The 16,143-nt window shown below is 42.2% G+C and overlaps 1 protein-coding gene across 1 annotated transcript; it reads left to right on the forward strand.

The window, feature by feature from the left end:
- Positions 1–12,984: 12,984 nt before the first annotated feature.
- On the forward strand, positions 12,985–15,822 carry abhd13 (abhydrolase domain containing 13). The gene is made up of 2 exons (XM_063888257.1): positions 12,985–13,250; positions 14,195–15,822. Exon 2 carries the CDS (start codon positions 14,229–14,231, stop codon positions 15,282–15,284), a length of 1,056 nt encoding a protein of 351 aa, XP_063744327.1. The 5' UTR covers positions 12,985–13,250; positions 14,195–14,228; the 3' UTR covers positions 15,285–15,822.
- The last annotated feature ends 321 nt before the right edge of the window (positions 15,823–16,143 follow it).

The raw sequence follows: 16,143 nt of genomic DNA on the forward strand, positions 1-16,143 counted from the left end.
ACCAGTCATTAATGTATTATAAATATCTTTAGTTAATATAAATTACAACAATATTGTTTTTGCTGTAAGTTTGCAAGTTTAAGCTCTTTTCAAACAAGGTGTAATGAAAATGAAAATCATTATCTTTCAAGGCATTTGTATAAATATTGTGTGCAGCACTTTGCCAAATAAATGTAATATAAATTGGAATTAAACAACTACATTGTTGTTGTTGCCCGTGATGGATTACACCACCAAAGAAAGTCTCAAATTGATTCCCACCGTACATAAATTAATGGAAACCAATGGCTGCCTGGAAGCTAAAAGAAAATCCATTTTAAAATGTGAAACGCTTCGCCACAGTTTGCCATATAGTCAGCAGTGATTTAAAATAGAAGTGATTTACCATAAATGCCATTATGTATGCAGACTCCCTGATATGGTCCATACATGTACTGTATGTGATCTAACACATCTACATTGTTCAATTGGTCACTAGACTCGAGGGGGGGGATTAGTCTTATGATGGAGATACCATCATGCAGTTCAACTTAGCACCTCTCCGAGCAACTCCCTGCTCCGCCTCAGGGTTTTACTCTCTTGATCAATTGGTTCAGCCCATTTCCATTCCAGGAATCCCTCAGCGGCTTATCAACACAGCTCACTTTCCCAAGGACAATGCCTATTCCCACATCTATGAACATGGATTCCCGGCCTATATTCCCCCCGTGCAACATGGATCTGTGCACTCACCCTGCCTCCAACTTCAAAGGAAATTCGTCTTTCAGGGAAAGGCACCTTTTTTCCCATGTAAGAAAACATGAAGACTTGTTTGTGTTGGAATACAATCTTCTTATGTCAGGGCAATTTTATTATATGAATTACGACCAATGTTAAACCTCAAAACCTTATGCATATACTGTATATTCATATCATTTTATGCCTTCTTGTGGTCTCACATCTTTTAATACTCTAAAAATCACAATTTTTAAAACATACTTGTAAAAAGAAACCTCTGATAGTACTGTCACAACATTCATATGAGGTATTTTAGGGTGTGTTTGTCTTCATCTTCTCTTACCCTGATGTTACATCACTGAAGGCCTAAGACTGTATGCTGATGCTCTCAGTCTCTACACAATCTCCTGCTCAACGAATGATTGCTCTCTCTGGGAATCGACCAGTAGCATGTTCAAAGTATAATCACACTGTGGGTTTAACTGTTCTTACTCTAGTTCTAACAATTTAACCATTTCAAAACGCCTGGGCCCTTTAGCAACAAACAAAATCCTTTTGCACGATATTTGTAATCTGAAACCATCTTAAAATTAAGCATTTGGCATTATATTGTTGAAAAATTTAAAAAAGACAAGTGTCAAGATATTTACGTTACAGTAAATTAATTTTTGAAATGTAGCGACTCCAAAAATGTAGGAGTGACATTATCAGGAAGAAGAACGCTATGCACATCCCAGATGGAGGGAGCGGGCCCCTGTAACACCAGCTTCAGCCCGAGTGTAAACAGCAGAAGGCAGGATTTACAGGAACTCCGGGGCTGAGGCTGAGGATCCACACTCCAGCAGAGAGAGCCCAAAGGGTTTTTGTCACCAAGCACCATGCTGTCAGCACGAACCTGAGCTGACCCTGCATTACCTTTCCCGTCTGTCTATCGATCCTCTTCTCCTCGTATCCTATCCATACATTGAGTTAAACTGAATGGAGAATCGAGATCAAATAGATTTATGGTTGCTGTTCTTCAACATGGAGCTGTTGGCATTACTTAGTGTTTCTTATAGGATGGGAGTTAACTACCATATGCTGAATGTAATGGGACAACAGGTAGAAGACCTTGAATGAACCATTTATTAATGCAGAGCATGGTAAAGGCTCAGTGTGTGAGCAAGGAAAATGAGCCTGGCGTTTCTAAATGCATTCGCCTCTCACTAATCTGTGCTGTCAGAGAAAAGCACCTCCTGATAAAAGGGATATGTCTGCCCCTGGATCCAACAGAAGGAAAAAAAATGCGTATTGAAGCCTTTGAAGAACTTGGAGGGAAATCAAATCCTGGCTAACATGAAACCTGAGCAGCATCCAGTGCTGAGATGCCTTCACCTCTCATCCTGTAGGAGTGGTGTGTTCACAGGAATAAAAATATAGCTACTATCCAGATTGTGCCTGGGATGGAGCTGGAGAAAGGCCAGGGTAGCTCTGCTCCAATCCCCCAGCCTCATCTCTCCATCTCCCTCCGCCTATCTTCCGCTTGGACCGTCAGTATGTTGAGCCTTAGATCACAACCAAGCAATCTCTACCAATGTGATACAACACAGCTGACAAAGCTGATCACACTGCTGTGGACCAATCACTTCTCTTCAATCTCTGTCTCCCTCATGTCATTGCTTTCTGTCGATGAAATTCCAAGGAAATTATCTGTGCTATTTCTGCTCTGGCCGGACTGCAACTCATTATGTGTTTGACCAGCTTTGTATAATTTTAAGTAATGCCCGCAGCACTTACAGTATGTTGTCAGTGTGTTGCTCTCATATTCCAGACTGAAATATCTCACATAACTATAACATTCATTTTTCCCATGAGGAAAATAATGACTGAAGATCCCTTGTCTTTTCTTTTTGTGGCACGAGCAGGTCAAAGTTTTCACATAGCCAACACAACAAATACTTCATGAATGTCGTAAAGACCTACCAGGCGATAAATCCCAAATACTTTGTGATACCCTCCAGAGCCCCCAGGAAGTTACAATTTGTGGTTTTGAGTGAAATATCCCCTCAATTATTGAGTGGGTTACCATAAAACAGAATTGATCCCCTGACCTTTCATCCAGCACCATCGTCAGGCCTTCAGGCATTTTAATTTCTAAATGACATCCCCATAAGCCTCAGCTATAACATGTGTATAACTTTTGTATCTCATTTTATAAATATTGTAAAAATTGTACCTGCTAATGTAGTAACGTCATTGTGAGCATGTTAAGCTTACACTCTCACAGAGCTGCCATTGGGGCTGTAGACTCTTAGTCTTGCTGTCATGTTGCTAAATTTCTCACGTAGCACTTTCTTTGAGGCTTTGTTGTTTGAAAAATAAAGCCAAGGGTTGATCACTAATCTAATCTAGTATGCAAGGTGGTGTGTTGTGTGTGTGTGAGACTGGGCCTGTGTGGCACAGCGCCGTACTGGGCCTAAGACCTTACTCTGCATCATCCATCTGATCACACAGACTGGCCGACCTCAGATGACTTTGCAGACACACTCTGCAGTCTACCAGTCACGTGCGATCTCTCCCTCTCTCCCTGTGGTGGCTTGTTCTACTTCTGATCACAGCACATATCTGTGCCTCTCCTGGCAATCTAAAATCTACGCTTAAATGAGACAATTAAAGGAGGAGTGCCATCCATTAGCAACTTTTCACGAGTTGCTTCTCAGATGTGCCACGGTAAATTCAGTTAACCTGGTTAAATGTAAAGATTGTGTCGCTGTTAATTGTGTTAACTGCCTATTTGCAGTGCTGCTAACTGCACCCTAAAAGCTCTTTTCATAGGAAACTTCCTGGCCTTCTGCATCAGCAAGTCGCGGCACACACACTCACATACACACACTTTTGACCTCCTTCCTTCCCAATCATCCACCCCATTTTCTATCCTGGACACTTATCCCTCCCCCTCCATCAGTCTCGCTCCTCCTTGTGAAACTCGCTAAATATCTGCCACAAACACAGTACAGTTCAGAAAAAGGTCAAAAGTGATAAATTCTGCACTGACCCAGTCTACTGTGTATCAGTTTAAAAACACAGTTAGAGAAAGTACCCAGTGTCCCCCCTCAGTGTATCATGGTTTCATCAGCTGAGATTATAGGACAAGCAGAATCATGATCTGCCTTCATATTTCTAACATCATGTTTATCAAGCATGTAAACAGTTGCTGCAACCATTAAACAGACCCTCTCAGCAATGATCCATAGAGAGCATCAATCATTTCTGCCGTGGTCCTCCAGGCTCGCTGGAGCTGTGATGCATTGCACCACTGAGATGCTAGGGGAGCATAAATGATATGCTGAAATTATGGCTACAGTTAAATCAATCAGCAACATCTGATTTTGAGAGCTCCCATCATGCAGTGGGACTAATTTATGGGGTCAAAGTGGGGTCATGGCTGTAGCTGCGGTGATACACTATAACCAAGCCCAGGGTCCACAGAGCCGAGGCCCGGGGAACATAAATCAACCGTAGGAACTGCCACTATGTTCCGCTCGGTGGTGAAACCAACACACACCAAGTAGGACAAATAAGCTATACCTCATTTATCCAGTTATCATGCACTACCATCAGGATGCACATGTTCACACACAGATACAGAACACCCTGCTCTCTGCTAATTCCTCCCATTAACAGTGACATTTAAAGATATCTCCCTTGTGCAAAGCTGCCAATGTAAAGTACCTTTTCATTAAGCTCTCATTGTGTGGGCCTCAAGGGTGAGGAGGGGAGGTTTGTGTGTGTCTGTGTGTGTATGTGAGGGAAAGAGAAACAGCTTGAAACGGACAACAAATAAGAATCATGTGTGGCGACAAATAGGGGAAGATGAGGAGGGGAAGCAGTGATATAGTGTGGAGATTCTCGGGATGAAACTCCTATCTTTAAATCACAAGGCTCCCTGACCTATGGCTATTACACTGACGTACTACAGGATCATGTGAGTAAAAGGAGAGAGATTTAAGAAGCCAGACACATATATCACTACCTGGACTTGTATGTTGGCCCTTCCTCTAAATCATTCTTGCCTCTACTCACCGTAGTACCTTTTCACAGAACCTTCTCTGTGCCCTTTCTACCTGGCGTACCAACTCTGTATTAGTAAATACTTTATGTCCGTCCGTCCGTCCGTCCGTCCATCCATCCATCCATCCATCATCCAACCATCTTCTCCTACTTATCCGTCAGGGTCGCGGAGGTAACAGCTCCAGCAGAGAGCCCCAAACTTCTCTTTCCCTGGCCACATCATCCGGAGCTCTGACTGGGGGATTCCAAGGCGCTCCCAGGCCAGCGAAGAGATATAATCCCTCCACCTGGTCCTAGGTCTACCCCTCTGTCTCTTCTCAGCTGGACGTGCCTGGAACACCTCCCTAGGGAAGCGCACTAGGTGCCCGAACCACCTCAACTGGCTCCTTTCAACGTGAAGGAGCAGCGGTTCTACTCCGATTCCCTCCCGGATGACTGAGCTTCTCACCTTATCCCTAAGGGAGATGCCAGCCAACCTGCGGAGAAATCCCATTTCGGCCGCTTGTTTCCGCGATCTCGTTCTTTCGGTCATGACCGATCCTTCATGACCATAGGTGAGGGTAGGAACGAAGATGGCCCAGTAGACAGAGAGCTTTGCCTTCTGGCTCAGCTCTCTTTTCGTCACAACGGTGTGGTAAAGCGACTGCAGTACTGGTCCCCCTGCGGCGATTCTCCAGCCCATCTCACGCTCCATTGTTCCCTCACTCGAGAACAAGACCCCGAGATACTTGAACTCCTTCACTTGGGGTAAGGCCTCATTCCCTACCTGGAGTGGACAGTCCATCGGTTTCCTGCTGAGAACCATGGCTTCAGATTTGGAGGTGCTGATCCTCATCCCCGCTGCTTCACACTCGGCCACGAACCGATCCAGTGAGTGCTGAAGGTCACAGACCGATGAAGCCATTAGGACCACATCATCTGCAAAAACCAGTGGTGCAATCCTTAGCCCACCAAACTGCAGACCCCCTCCACCACAACTACGCCTTGAAATCCTGTCCATGAATATCACAAACAGGATTGGTGACAAAGCGCAGCCCTGGCAGAAGCCATACCCCCCGGAAATCGGTACGACGTGCTACCGAGAACATGGACACTTTGGGAGTACAGAGATTGGATGGCCCTGAGTAGAGACCCCCTCACCCCATACTCCCGCAACACCTCCCACTGTATCTCCCTGGGAACCCGGTCATACGCCTTCTCCAAATCCACAAAGCACATGTAGACCGGATGAGCGTACTCCCAGGCCCCCTCCAGGATCCTTGCGAGAGTGAAAAGCTGGGACGTCGTTCCACGACCAGGACGAAATCCGCATTGTCCCTCTTCAATCTGAGGTTCGACAAACGGCCGGACCCTCCTTTCCAGCACCTTAGAGTAAACTTTCCCGGGGAGGCTGAGTAGTGTGATGCCTCTGTAATTGGCACACACCATCTGATCCCCCTTTTTAAAAAGAGGAACCACCACCCCGGTCTGCCACTCCTTCCGTACTGTTTCTGACTTCCACCCAATGTTGATGAGATGGAGAAGTGGAGGTGTTGCCCGTGTTGCTTTTTCGGGCTGTGCCCGGCCGGGCTCCATGGCAAGCCCGGCCACCAGACGCTCACCAAGGAGTCCTCCTTCTGTGCCTGGCTCCAGAAGGTGACCCCGGGCTTCCTCCGGGCCGGGTATCCTCGCTTCCATGTGTGTTTGTCATGAGGTACTTTATGTCGTGTTGTGAAAATCTCATGCTGTGCTATGATTACTCCCACATAATTTACTCTGATTTTATAGCAGCCACCTTTTGTGACAGGCTAAGTACTTAATGGAGGTGCAAACGGTCGGTAGCGTTGGTCAGTCAGTCCACTGAGTACAACACAAGATCTTAATTGGACGGATAACTCTTAAGCCTGCGGTGCATTCAAAGCATTGGTTCAGACTTAGTAGGCTTATTTGCTTTTAACTGGGCTATTAGTCTTTATTTGCAACACTCTTTTCCAGGATCTCCTTGAGTTCAGAGCATGACCTACACACACACACACCGATAAATAAAACAACCTTCCTTTCCCACATACGTTACATGATGCATTACTTTCAAGGAGCAACAAAAGCATGCATTAGTAAATGACAGTGACATTAGTGTTTGCTTGGTATTTACAAGAGCCCTCAATCTATTGCTGTTTGTGCATTACAGCATTCTTGAAGAGTGAATGTGATTTCATCCCTGTGTAAATAAGTCTTTATCTAATATAATCTTTAACTAAAAGATAAGGATCTGTTTTATAAGGGCTCTTAATATGTAAACTTTAATGTTGTTTTTATCAGCTCTACATATTAATTTACCACAGGTCAAAAACCTATATTTAGAATATGGTTCTTCATTCTTCTCTTTTAAACCTACCTTTTTTGGTCATTCAAATAACGCAAACTCCCTTGGACAAAAACACATATTTATATAATGAGAGATGAAAGATGACCTTTCCCTCCCCACAAGATAAAACAGTATCCTTTAATCTGGACTGCTACCCTGTTTTTTTTCTACTGTCGACCATAGTCTACATGTCCTCTAGTATCAGCTCAGTCAGGAGTGATCCCCCAAAACAACTTGTTTCTGGTCTGACTGACCTTCACAAGTGACAGGGATTTCTCTAAATTGAGTGAATTTGCTTTTTAAGTGGATAGCGGTTACCAACATGACCCTATATTAACTCAAATTCGTATGGATTACCCAACATTCAGGAACCTTGTGACTTTCCTTAAACAATGTGGCTGCATCTTTCAAGGACAGTGGGTTCTACTTCTCTGCAGAGACTGAAGTCTCCATCTGCTAAATTGAACACATTGTAATTACAGAATGCCCTTGATATTGCACTATTCAAATAGGGCTTGCTGAGGCTATTTCATAGTTGCACCTCCTTTCAAAAGAAAATGTCCTTCACAGAGGGACGTGTTTAGGCCTTACCCAATATGATGAGCTCTGGGCACAAATTGACGGTTAATTTATTACTGTAACTGGGATTAACAGGATAACGATGATGAAGATGAGCATTACTTTGGTGGTGGCAGCTGAAGTGGTTATCGCCTCGGAGGAATAGTTTGACATGAACTATGATTATTCGTCTACCTGAGGTAGACAAGAAGATCGATATCACTCTAATGTCCATGTAGCTGAAATCAACTGGTGATGAGCTCACTATTAAGATAGGAAGCAGAAAAGAAAGAGGAAGCCCTCGCTAGGACAAAAGTAAAAAATGCTTCCTGTAAGCACATTATGTGAGCTTAAGAGGTGTTACTGGGCATATTTTGAACTTTCAGGGAGCTATCTAGCTGCTTCCAGTCTTTAAACTAACCTAGGCTGAAGGTCTTCCTGGTTTTAGCTTAATAGGAGTGGTGTTGATGGTCTCATTTACAGTAATGTCCAAGTATTCCTTTACCTGTATGTGTCAGTATGTATTGGATTTAAATTGAGGTGTAGATAAACCGAAACAGATGTGATTGTGTTTGAGTGGTGATTGTTGGACAAGAAAAAAAATAACAAGATTGATGGATTCAAGTTGGTATACAAATAATGAAGGAAAACCATATGGAGTCGTTTTCGGTTGCACTGTTTTTCCAGATGTTTTTTTTTTTGTTGCATTTGTGTCATGAATATTATATCTTTCATATTTTTTTTTACATTCTTATCTTATGTAAAAACACAGACTTGATTGTCTTCCTCCTCCTTGTTTAAATCGTCTCCACCACCATGATATTATTAAGGTACGTAGAAACTGTCAGAGCTTTGATTAAGGCGCTCTGGCAACAAATCTTTTCACTGTGAAAGCTTTTCAGTTGTCTGAAGAGCCAACGAAAACCTTCTCTGACAGTAATCTTTTCATCTTTATTTTTGGCACAAATGCCAAATGTGCTGACTATCTATCTCTGCCATCACAGGAGGTTGAGCAACACCTGGAGATTAATGATGCCTTAGATAATATCTTGAACCCTAAAGTTGCTTGAGATATGATAAGAGCATTTTTGGTGAAACTGTACTCACTCTTCCTTCTTATCATTCCTCACTGATTTATACTAAAAGCAGTGATTTTTTTTTTCATTCATTTATCCATTTAACCTGTAAACCCTCTGTTTTGTTGTTGCTTCTCTATTACTTCACTGTATGGGTTTTTGTGGCAATTTTTTATACCTCCAAGTCACCGATTCTTTTCTTCTTCCTGCACTTAAAGACAGGTTGCACATTTCACATACACACATGGACACATATAGTATTCAAAACGCAATATTTGCAGGTTAATTAAAGTGACAGATATGATCGTACTATAAGGAAGAGAGAAAGTTTATTTGCAAGGGAAATGAGGGAAATGTAGGCTTTATTTAATGTCTGCCTCCACGCTACAGGAGGCTGCCTAATTGCTGCCTGAGACGTAGCAGCAATTTCCAGCCAATTTATTCTTGGCAGGCATGGTGTACTGTATGGGCGCTGTGGGCACTTTTGCTGCATGCCCACAGTGCCAGGTAGACCTGCCTAGTTCACTTAGCAGAGAAGGCCATCACTGTACAATGTATAATATCATTAGACCATCCTGACTGTCACCAAAATACAGCTTTAAGAGCCACACTCTTACTTTGTTACCAGCTGCGACACAGACGCTGGGAGGGTCTTCACCTTGTGAGTCTGTGTGTGTTTGTGTGTCTTTGGTGAGATTTTTGTGACAGCAATAGCATTGGAACTGTGCAAGGTGCATTCATACAAACTCAACTTTGAAGAAAAAGGGAGGATGATGTTAGAGTTACAGTAAAAACAAATTGACATATTGGTCAAAATAAATATTAGCTTTTTCTATGGTTAATTTTTAGAGTGCTTAGAGTAACATCACATTTTATTGCCTGGCGTCTTTTGTAGTACATAGGAACAAACTTAATAAGATTTTATATGACAACGTTACAGGTCAACTACAGCACAGTAGGAAAGAGCTTTGCGAGTCCTGAGTGGTGATGAAAGGTGTTAAATCCTCAGTGATATATCACACACTCTCTATCATGAATAGGCCCTATGAGTTGTTACGACAGGACGGATATACAGTTTCGCTGCTGCCTTTGGGGACAACACATTTCCAGAAGTCCTTCAAATCTCCTGGTTAAGTGTGTCTGAGTGATATTCGGTGTGTGATGTTTTTGTGGAGCATTTTGTCTTTACAGTAAATAACCTGTAATTTTTTTAGTACATGCCACAGACACAGAGAGGGTTCAATATAAATAAATAAACAAACTAAGTCATTCCCTCTGGCTGCTTCTGCCCCCTAGTCTGTTATGTGTTTAAAATGAAACGTTGCCATTATGCAGCTGTCCTCCCTGACTCAACGCTATGCTCTGTCTCCAAGGTGACAACACATTTACATTGTAGCCATGGACACCACATCTATCACCCGGAGCATGGCATTCAGTGACTTGCACATCAAAGAGGCATCAGTCATGATGATGTCAGATGAGCTTAACTATGTCTTTCACATACCCAGCAAAAATGCAATGACAGCAACTCTACACAGTAAGATATAAAGCCACAGCAGCTGTCAGAAAAGATGCTGACTGAGGGAGAAATCAATGTGTATCAATTGCCTGGCCATTGCGTGCACAGCGTGAGGTGAATGACAAGCGTGTCCTTTGGCCTGATGATATGATATTCCCAGAGAGGTCATCAGAGTCTCTCCCCATCCTGTTGCAGCTCTGGATCTGTATTATTGAGCCCAGGCCCTCCAGCTCTCTGGAGTGCTATATTTCAAGTAATTGAGTCGTGGAATACGCGACTTCAGCTACAGAGTGTGTATGTATGTGTGTATAAGAGCTTCAATGTGTGTGCGTGTGTGAGTGTGTAATAGATGTTTTGACTGGCTTGTCAAAGGTAATTGGATCGTAGGTAAGAGGGAGTGAACTTGCCAGCTGTCAGTCTCTTATAAGCCAAATCCATCAGAATGCAGCAGTCCCTATAACCTAAAGAGACGTGTGTGTTTGTGTGTGTTGTTGAGTGTTTGCACATTCCTGACAGCCGTGCATACTATAGATGCTGCAACTCCAAACAGGCAAGGCTGCTGCTGTATAAAAGGCCACCAATATAATTCTGTAACATTAGCTTCTTCTTTTTTTTTTAGTACAGAATGTGCATGACAAATGTTTTTTAAACATAGACATAGTGTAATCTTAAAGTCAATCTGTTGCATAAAACAGTCCTTCATCCTCAATTCTCATTTAGTTCAAAGAAACCATTTTCCCTTTAAGGGATATTTTCCAACTGAATTCTGAACTATGAGAGAGATTTGCAAATAGATATGAAAAAGAAAGAACATGTGCACATATGCCAAAAGCTGTTGTGTTGCTCCTTGTTTGAAATGTTAAAATACAATATGCCTGTATATCAAAACCTGAAGTTTGCCCTGTAGATTGTCCACAAACTAGCCACAATATAGATTAACATCTTTGTTTGAGGATGACCCTTATTCCACCTGCCTACCTGTTATCTTGCACATTTATTGTATAAGTCTGTTCACATCATATCCACCCCTCCAGAGAGCACGGCAAACATATCCTTACCTGCATCTGTAATGCAGCTATACAGCTGTTTATTGCAAGCATCAGCACATCTGCCTGAACATAAATATTAGACATTTACCATATGTTTTTTCACACTGATCACATTTTAGTTGACTTCATTTTGGTATTCTATGAAGTTATTAATCTACCAGAATAGAAAGTGCTTCCTGGGGTTTTGGTGCTGACTTGAATCAAATCAAAGAACCTCAAGGATAGAGCTGAACAGCCAACAGCTGCGCTAGTCTGCACATAATCTGTCTGTCTCCTCCAAGGTCACACTGAGAGAGCAAGATGTTAAATACAGCAGCACCAATAGTAAACATGAAAAAAGCACAAAACAGCAACATATAATTTTCAAACGTATTTCTCAGATGCATTTTGTTCCATTATCCCCATGTCTTTGTTTTATGTTCTGATGAGTGATAGATGATCACATGTATGTATTCTGAGATGTTGTGTACATGTTGATATGCTTTGTGCCCTCGCTGTCCTTTTATCAAGGGACATGTTCCTCAGTAACCCACCTGTCAGCATGGTGTTTTGGCTGTCACATTTACAATTTGACCCAGTTATTGGCTGTGAGATGTGTCAATTCTGACTCCACCCAGCCATCACATCCTTTCTAGTTTGTGGTTGAGATCAAAGCAGCAGGGTAACATTAGTTCCTCCTGTTAAAAATGATATCAGTATTGTATGATGTAGGAAGAAAAAATATAACATCAGTCTTACCTCTCATAATATATTTTCTTGGAATTAAGCTTTTAAGTGGCCAGTGCTAATTCTTGTATGCTTATATTAACATCAACATCTTACACCCACTTCATTTTTATGTTTGATGTCATGCATGAATGATAGCTACAGAGCCTGTCTGTTTGTGCATTATAACCCAGCATTGACCATTCACAAAGCATCCCACTGGCTTTAATTTGGGTATTTTACTCTGTAAAAATAAACCTTCACCTAGTGAATTCTTTGGATTATAGTCTTTCCTAGAGCACCATCTGGTGGGCAAGAATCGAATACAAATCTAAAATAAAGGTCAGACACCTTCATTTAACACCCAGTGCGTAGTAGTGGTTGCGGCTCTCTCTATTTTAGAATTTCAAAAAATTGCAACACTGCCAAGCGAATAGGTACTCATTTTTCTGCATATCTTTATGAAAATAATTGTATGTCTTTCAGTTTTCAAAGGCTTTTTAAACTGAATATTCAAAACATACATAATGACATTCTCCAGTTTATAGCTATGAAATGTGTGAACAAACTTCAATTGTTAGTGTGTTTATACTTAGGCTGTACAACACTTTGATGACGTTAGAATGTGGTGAACAAATCAAACGAAACAAATTCTTGGTCTGTGGTGAATAAGTCTATGTTCTGTTTAGTTATAAGCCAGGAGCATCCAGTAGCCTTAGCCTACAATTAAAAACAATTGGCAATATATTTAATTAAGTAAATTAAATATAGTAATTAAAGAGGGCACTAGTTAATGAGACCAACTAGATGCAAGCTGTTAAAAAGAAAAAAAAACAGACAACCATACTGACCATTTACAAATCAGAGGAAAAGGCATTATATACGGAAGAAAATGTATTGGATCAGAAGATAAGGGGAATAAATTGTCATGAATTGAGAGAATTAGTGCAGTAAATACAAACGCAGATACCATGTTGAACCTCAGAGAAGAAGGAACCTTTCTTCTGAATATCCCAACCAACACGGAACTTATTAAGGTTACACTAGCAATGCTAACCAGCTGTGTGGCTAGCCGGGTTACTGTCGACAGTTATTCACCTTGCTTTCTCACAAGTTAGCTTTCACTGTAATTTACCTAACTACTACATAGCTGCATGACAGTGACATTGATGTCTATGTGTTACGGTTTTGTGAAATATTCATGCTGCTGAGGTGCTAAAAATGAGAGAAGGGTGAGTATGTGGCTACTTTGCTAACCATTGCAGAGATAGGTGGCTAAATAAAACAGTGCTGTTAGCATTCGCCGCTATTGGAGCTGTGATAGGATAGGTTAGCTTAATAGTTAGCATGCTTGTTACAGAGCTAACTCGCAGCTAAGCAAGCTAGCTAGCGTACATTTCGGTGTTATAGTGAATCAGTTTAGTGCTTGGTATGTTGCCGTTTCGTACACAGTACGGCTTGACAGTCTATAAATGCTGTCGTGAATGTTAAACGTTGTTAAGTTAACGTTCGCCGGATAGTGCTAATTTTCATAGCTATCTTAGCGTTGGTCGTTGCTTTTATGGGCTTTTCACCAGGCTGCTAGCAGCTGTCAACATCTATTCCTTGTGGGTGGGGTCAAATGTTTTAGTCTTGTATTTTTTATTTATTTATAAATATATCCTGACGTTGTGTTTAGAAACATTTAGGTAGGTTTAACGTATTCCCATTCGTGGTGCTTATTCCTGGACCTGGAGAGCCCCACCACATCTACGCTGACCACACCTGACTAGGTGTAGTTTCAGTTTATCCAGACTTGGTGGCCACCACCCCTGTAATATGCTAAACACGCTGACTGATAAGTGAGGGTTGTATCAGGCATGTAGCATTTTATTTGCCCTAAACACAGGATGGAGATGCAAGGTGTTCGCAGAAGTTGAATATCTTGATAAACAACATGTGCTAGTAGCACAAAGGGGGTCTTTTGGTTATGGGGTTTTTAATAATATATCATTAAATATTACATATACTGCAAACAAATTTAATCGATTATGATTTTAATGCTGACAAAATGTTCTGAGCAGCATAAGTACATCGTTACGATGTTTTAATTAATACTTTCTTTAACCGGGTACGTTCATGTTGAACCACCTTCACTCCCTTTTACTCTTCCTTTGTATTCTTTCTTTATTTGCAGAGTGTGTGTCAAGTGACTCAGCTCTTGTGTCGCCATGGAGAAACCCTGGAGGCTGTGGGGGGCAGTGGAGCGTTGTACCCTGACTCTGGCCTCCTGGTCCTGGGGTGCTTGTCGAGTGTCCCTGTTGGCCCTCATCCTCACCTTCCACCTCTACGGAGGATTCTTTCTCCTAGCTCTTATCCTAGCGTCTGTGGCCGGCATCCTCTACAAGTTTCAGGATGTGCTTCTCTACTTTCCTGACCAACCCTCCTCCTCGCGACTTTACGTTCCCATGCCAACAGGAATCCCTCATGAGAATGTGTACATTCGCACCAAAGATGGTGTGAAGCTTAATCTCATCCTCCTTCGCTACACAGGAGGCGACACACCTCCTGGGGCCACCTCTGGCAATCAGAGCAGCCCCGCATCCTCTGCTCCACCTACCATCCTTTATTTCCACGGTAACGCAGGTAATATTGGACACAGGGTGCCAAACGCCCTGCTCATGCTGGTCAATCTGAAAGCTAACGTGGTGCTGGTGGACTACCGTGGATATGGAAAGAGTGAGGGGGAGCCCTGCGAGGATGGGCTGTACCTGGATGCAGAGGCCGCACTGGACTATGTCATGACCCGTCCTGATCTGGACAAGACAAAGGTGGTATTGTTTGGCCGCTCACTGGGGGGTGCTGTGGCTGTGCGCTTGGCATCAGTCAACCCTCACCGCGTAGCTGCCGTTATTGTTGAAAACACCTTCCTCAGCATCCCCCACATGGCAGCGACTCTCTTCTCCTTCATGCCCATGCGCTTGCTTCCCTTGTGGTGCTATAGGAATCAGTTCCTGTCCTATCGACAGATGGCGCTGTGCCGCATGCCTTCGCTGTTTGTGTCTGGCCTGTCAGACCAGCTCATCCCACCAGTCATGATGAAACAACTGTATGAGCTGTCCCCTGCGCGGACTAAACGCCTGGCCATCTTTCCAGAGGGCACACACAACGACACGTGGCAGTGTCAGGGCTACTTCGCTGCTTTGGAGCAGTTCATGAAAGAACTGCTGAAGAGCCACGCCCACGAGGAGAGTGCTCAGCCCTCATCGAGTGTAACCATCATCTGAAATGAGCAGTCAGGGACGACTGACTACAGATTATAGGATGGAGGAAGTGACGGCTGTCACAGGAATTGATTGGATGTACTTTTCTCATTTTTTCGAAAAGAATGTACCTTTTTATGCTTGTGTGGGTTTCTATATTATTTCACTCTTTCTACCTTTTCACTTTATGTAAATATAAAATTTGTTTAAATAATCTGACTATTTTAAGGTTTTAATAGAGGGTAACAATTCCCCTCATGGGTTATTTTGTGTTGCAGCTATGAATGCATGAATTTATGACTTTCAATGAATGATGCCAGATCATACATGCCCATCCTGCAAGACACATCACTACCACAAGCATCTGTAATGGGTCTACTGAAATGAAATCATCCACTGAAACAATTTCAATAATATTATAGGAAGATAAACAATATTACAGTAAAAACTGATTACTACTGGAAATTGAATTAACCTTCTCGTATTCAAAATAAAACACTGGTGATATGTAGGCCTATACTGTATATATCTCTGTTAATACATTAAATTGTACATCTTCTGATCACCCGCGTTTGGAGTTATGTCGGCTAACATCTTCTGAGCAATACTTTGAGGACATTAATATTAAAAATCCCTGCAGCTGCTGGACATGATATTCTAGTGATTTATATATAAATTCACCCTTGTCGGGCACAATTGCGCTAAGAAGAAACTTGTACTGTTGAATAATTATATTCAGCCCTGAAAAGTGGTGAGGTGGCTTTGACATGTATATTACTTCTGCCTATTTAAAATAACTTATTGAAATATTATTTCCTGTCAATGTTCTTCTGTTTTGGCGCAGTTTGGATAAGCTACAAGATATTTACCCTGATACTCTCCT

The sequence above is a fragment of the Eleginops maclovinus genome, chromosome 7 (assembly GCF_036324505.1).
Source record: "Eleginops maclovinus isolate JMC-PN-2008 ecotype Puerto Natales chromosome 7, JC_Emac_rtc_rv5, whole genome shotgun sequence".
In the NCBI taxonomy this organism is placed as follows: Eukaryota; Metazoa; Chordata; class Actinopteri; order Perciformes; family Eleginopidae; genus Eleginops; species Eleginops maclovinus.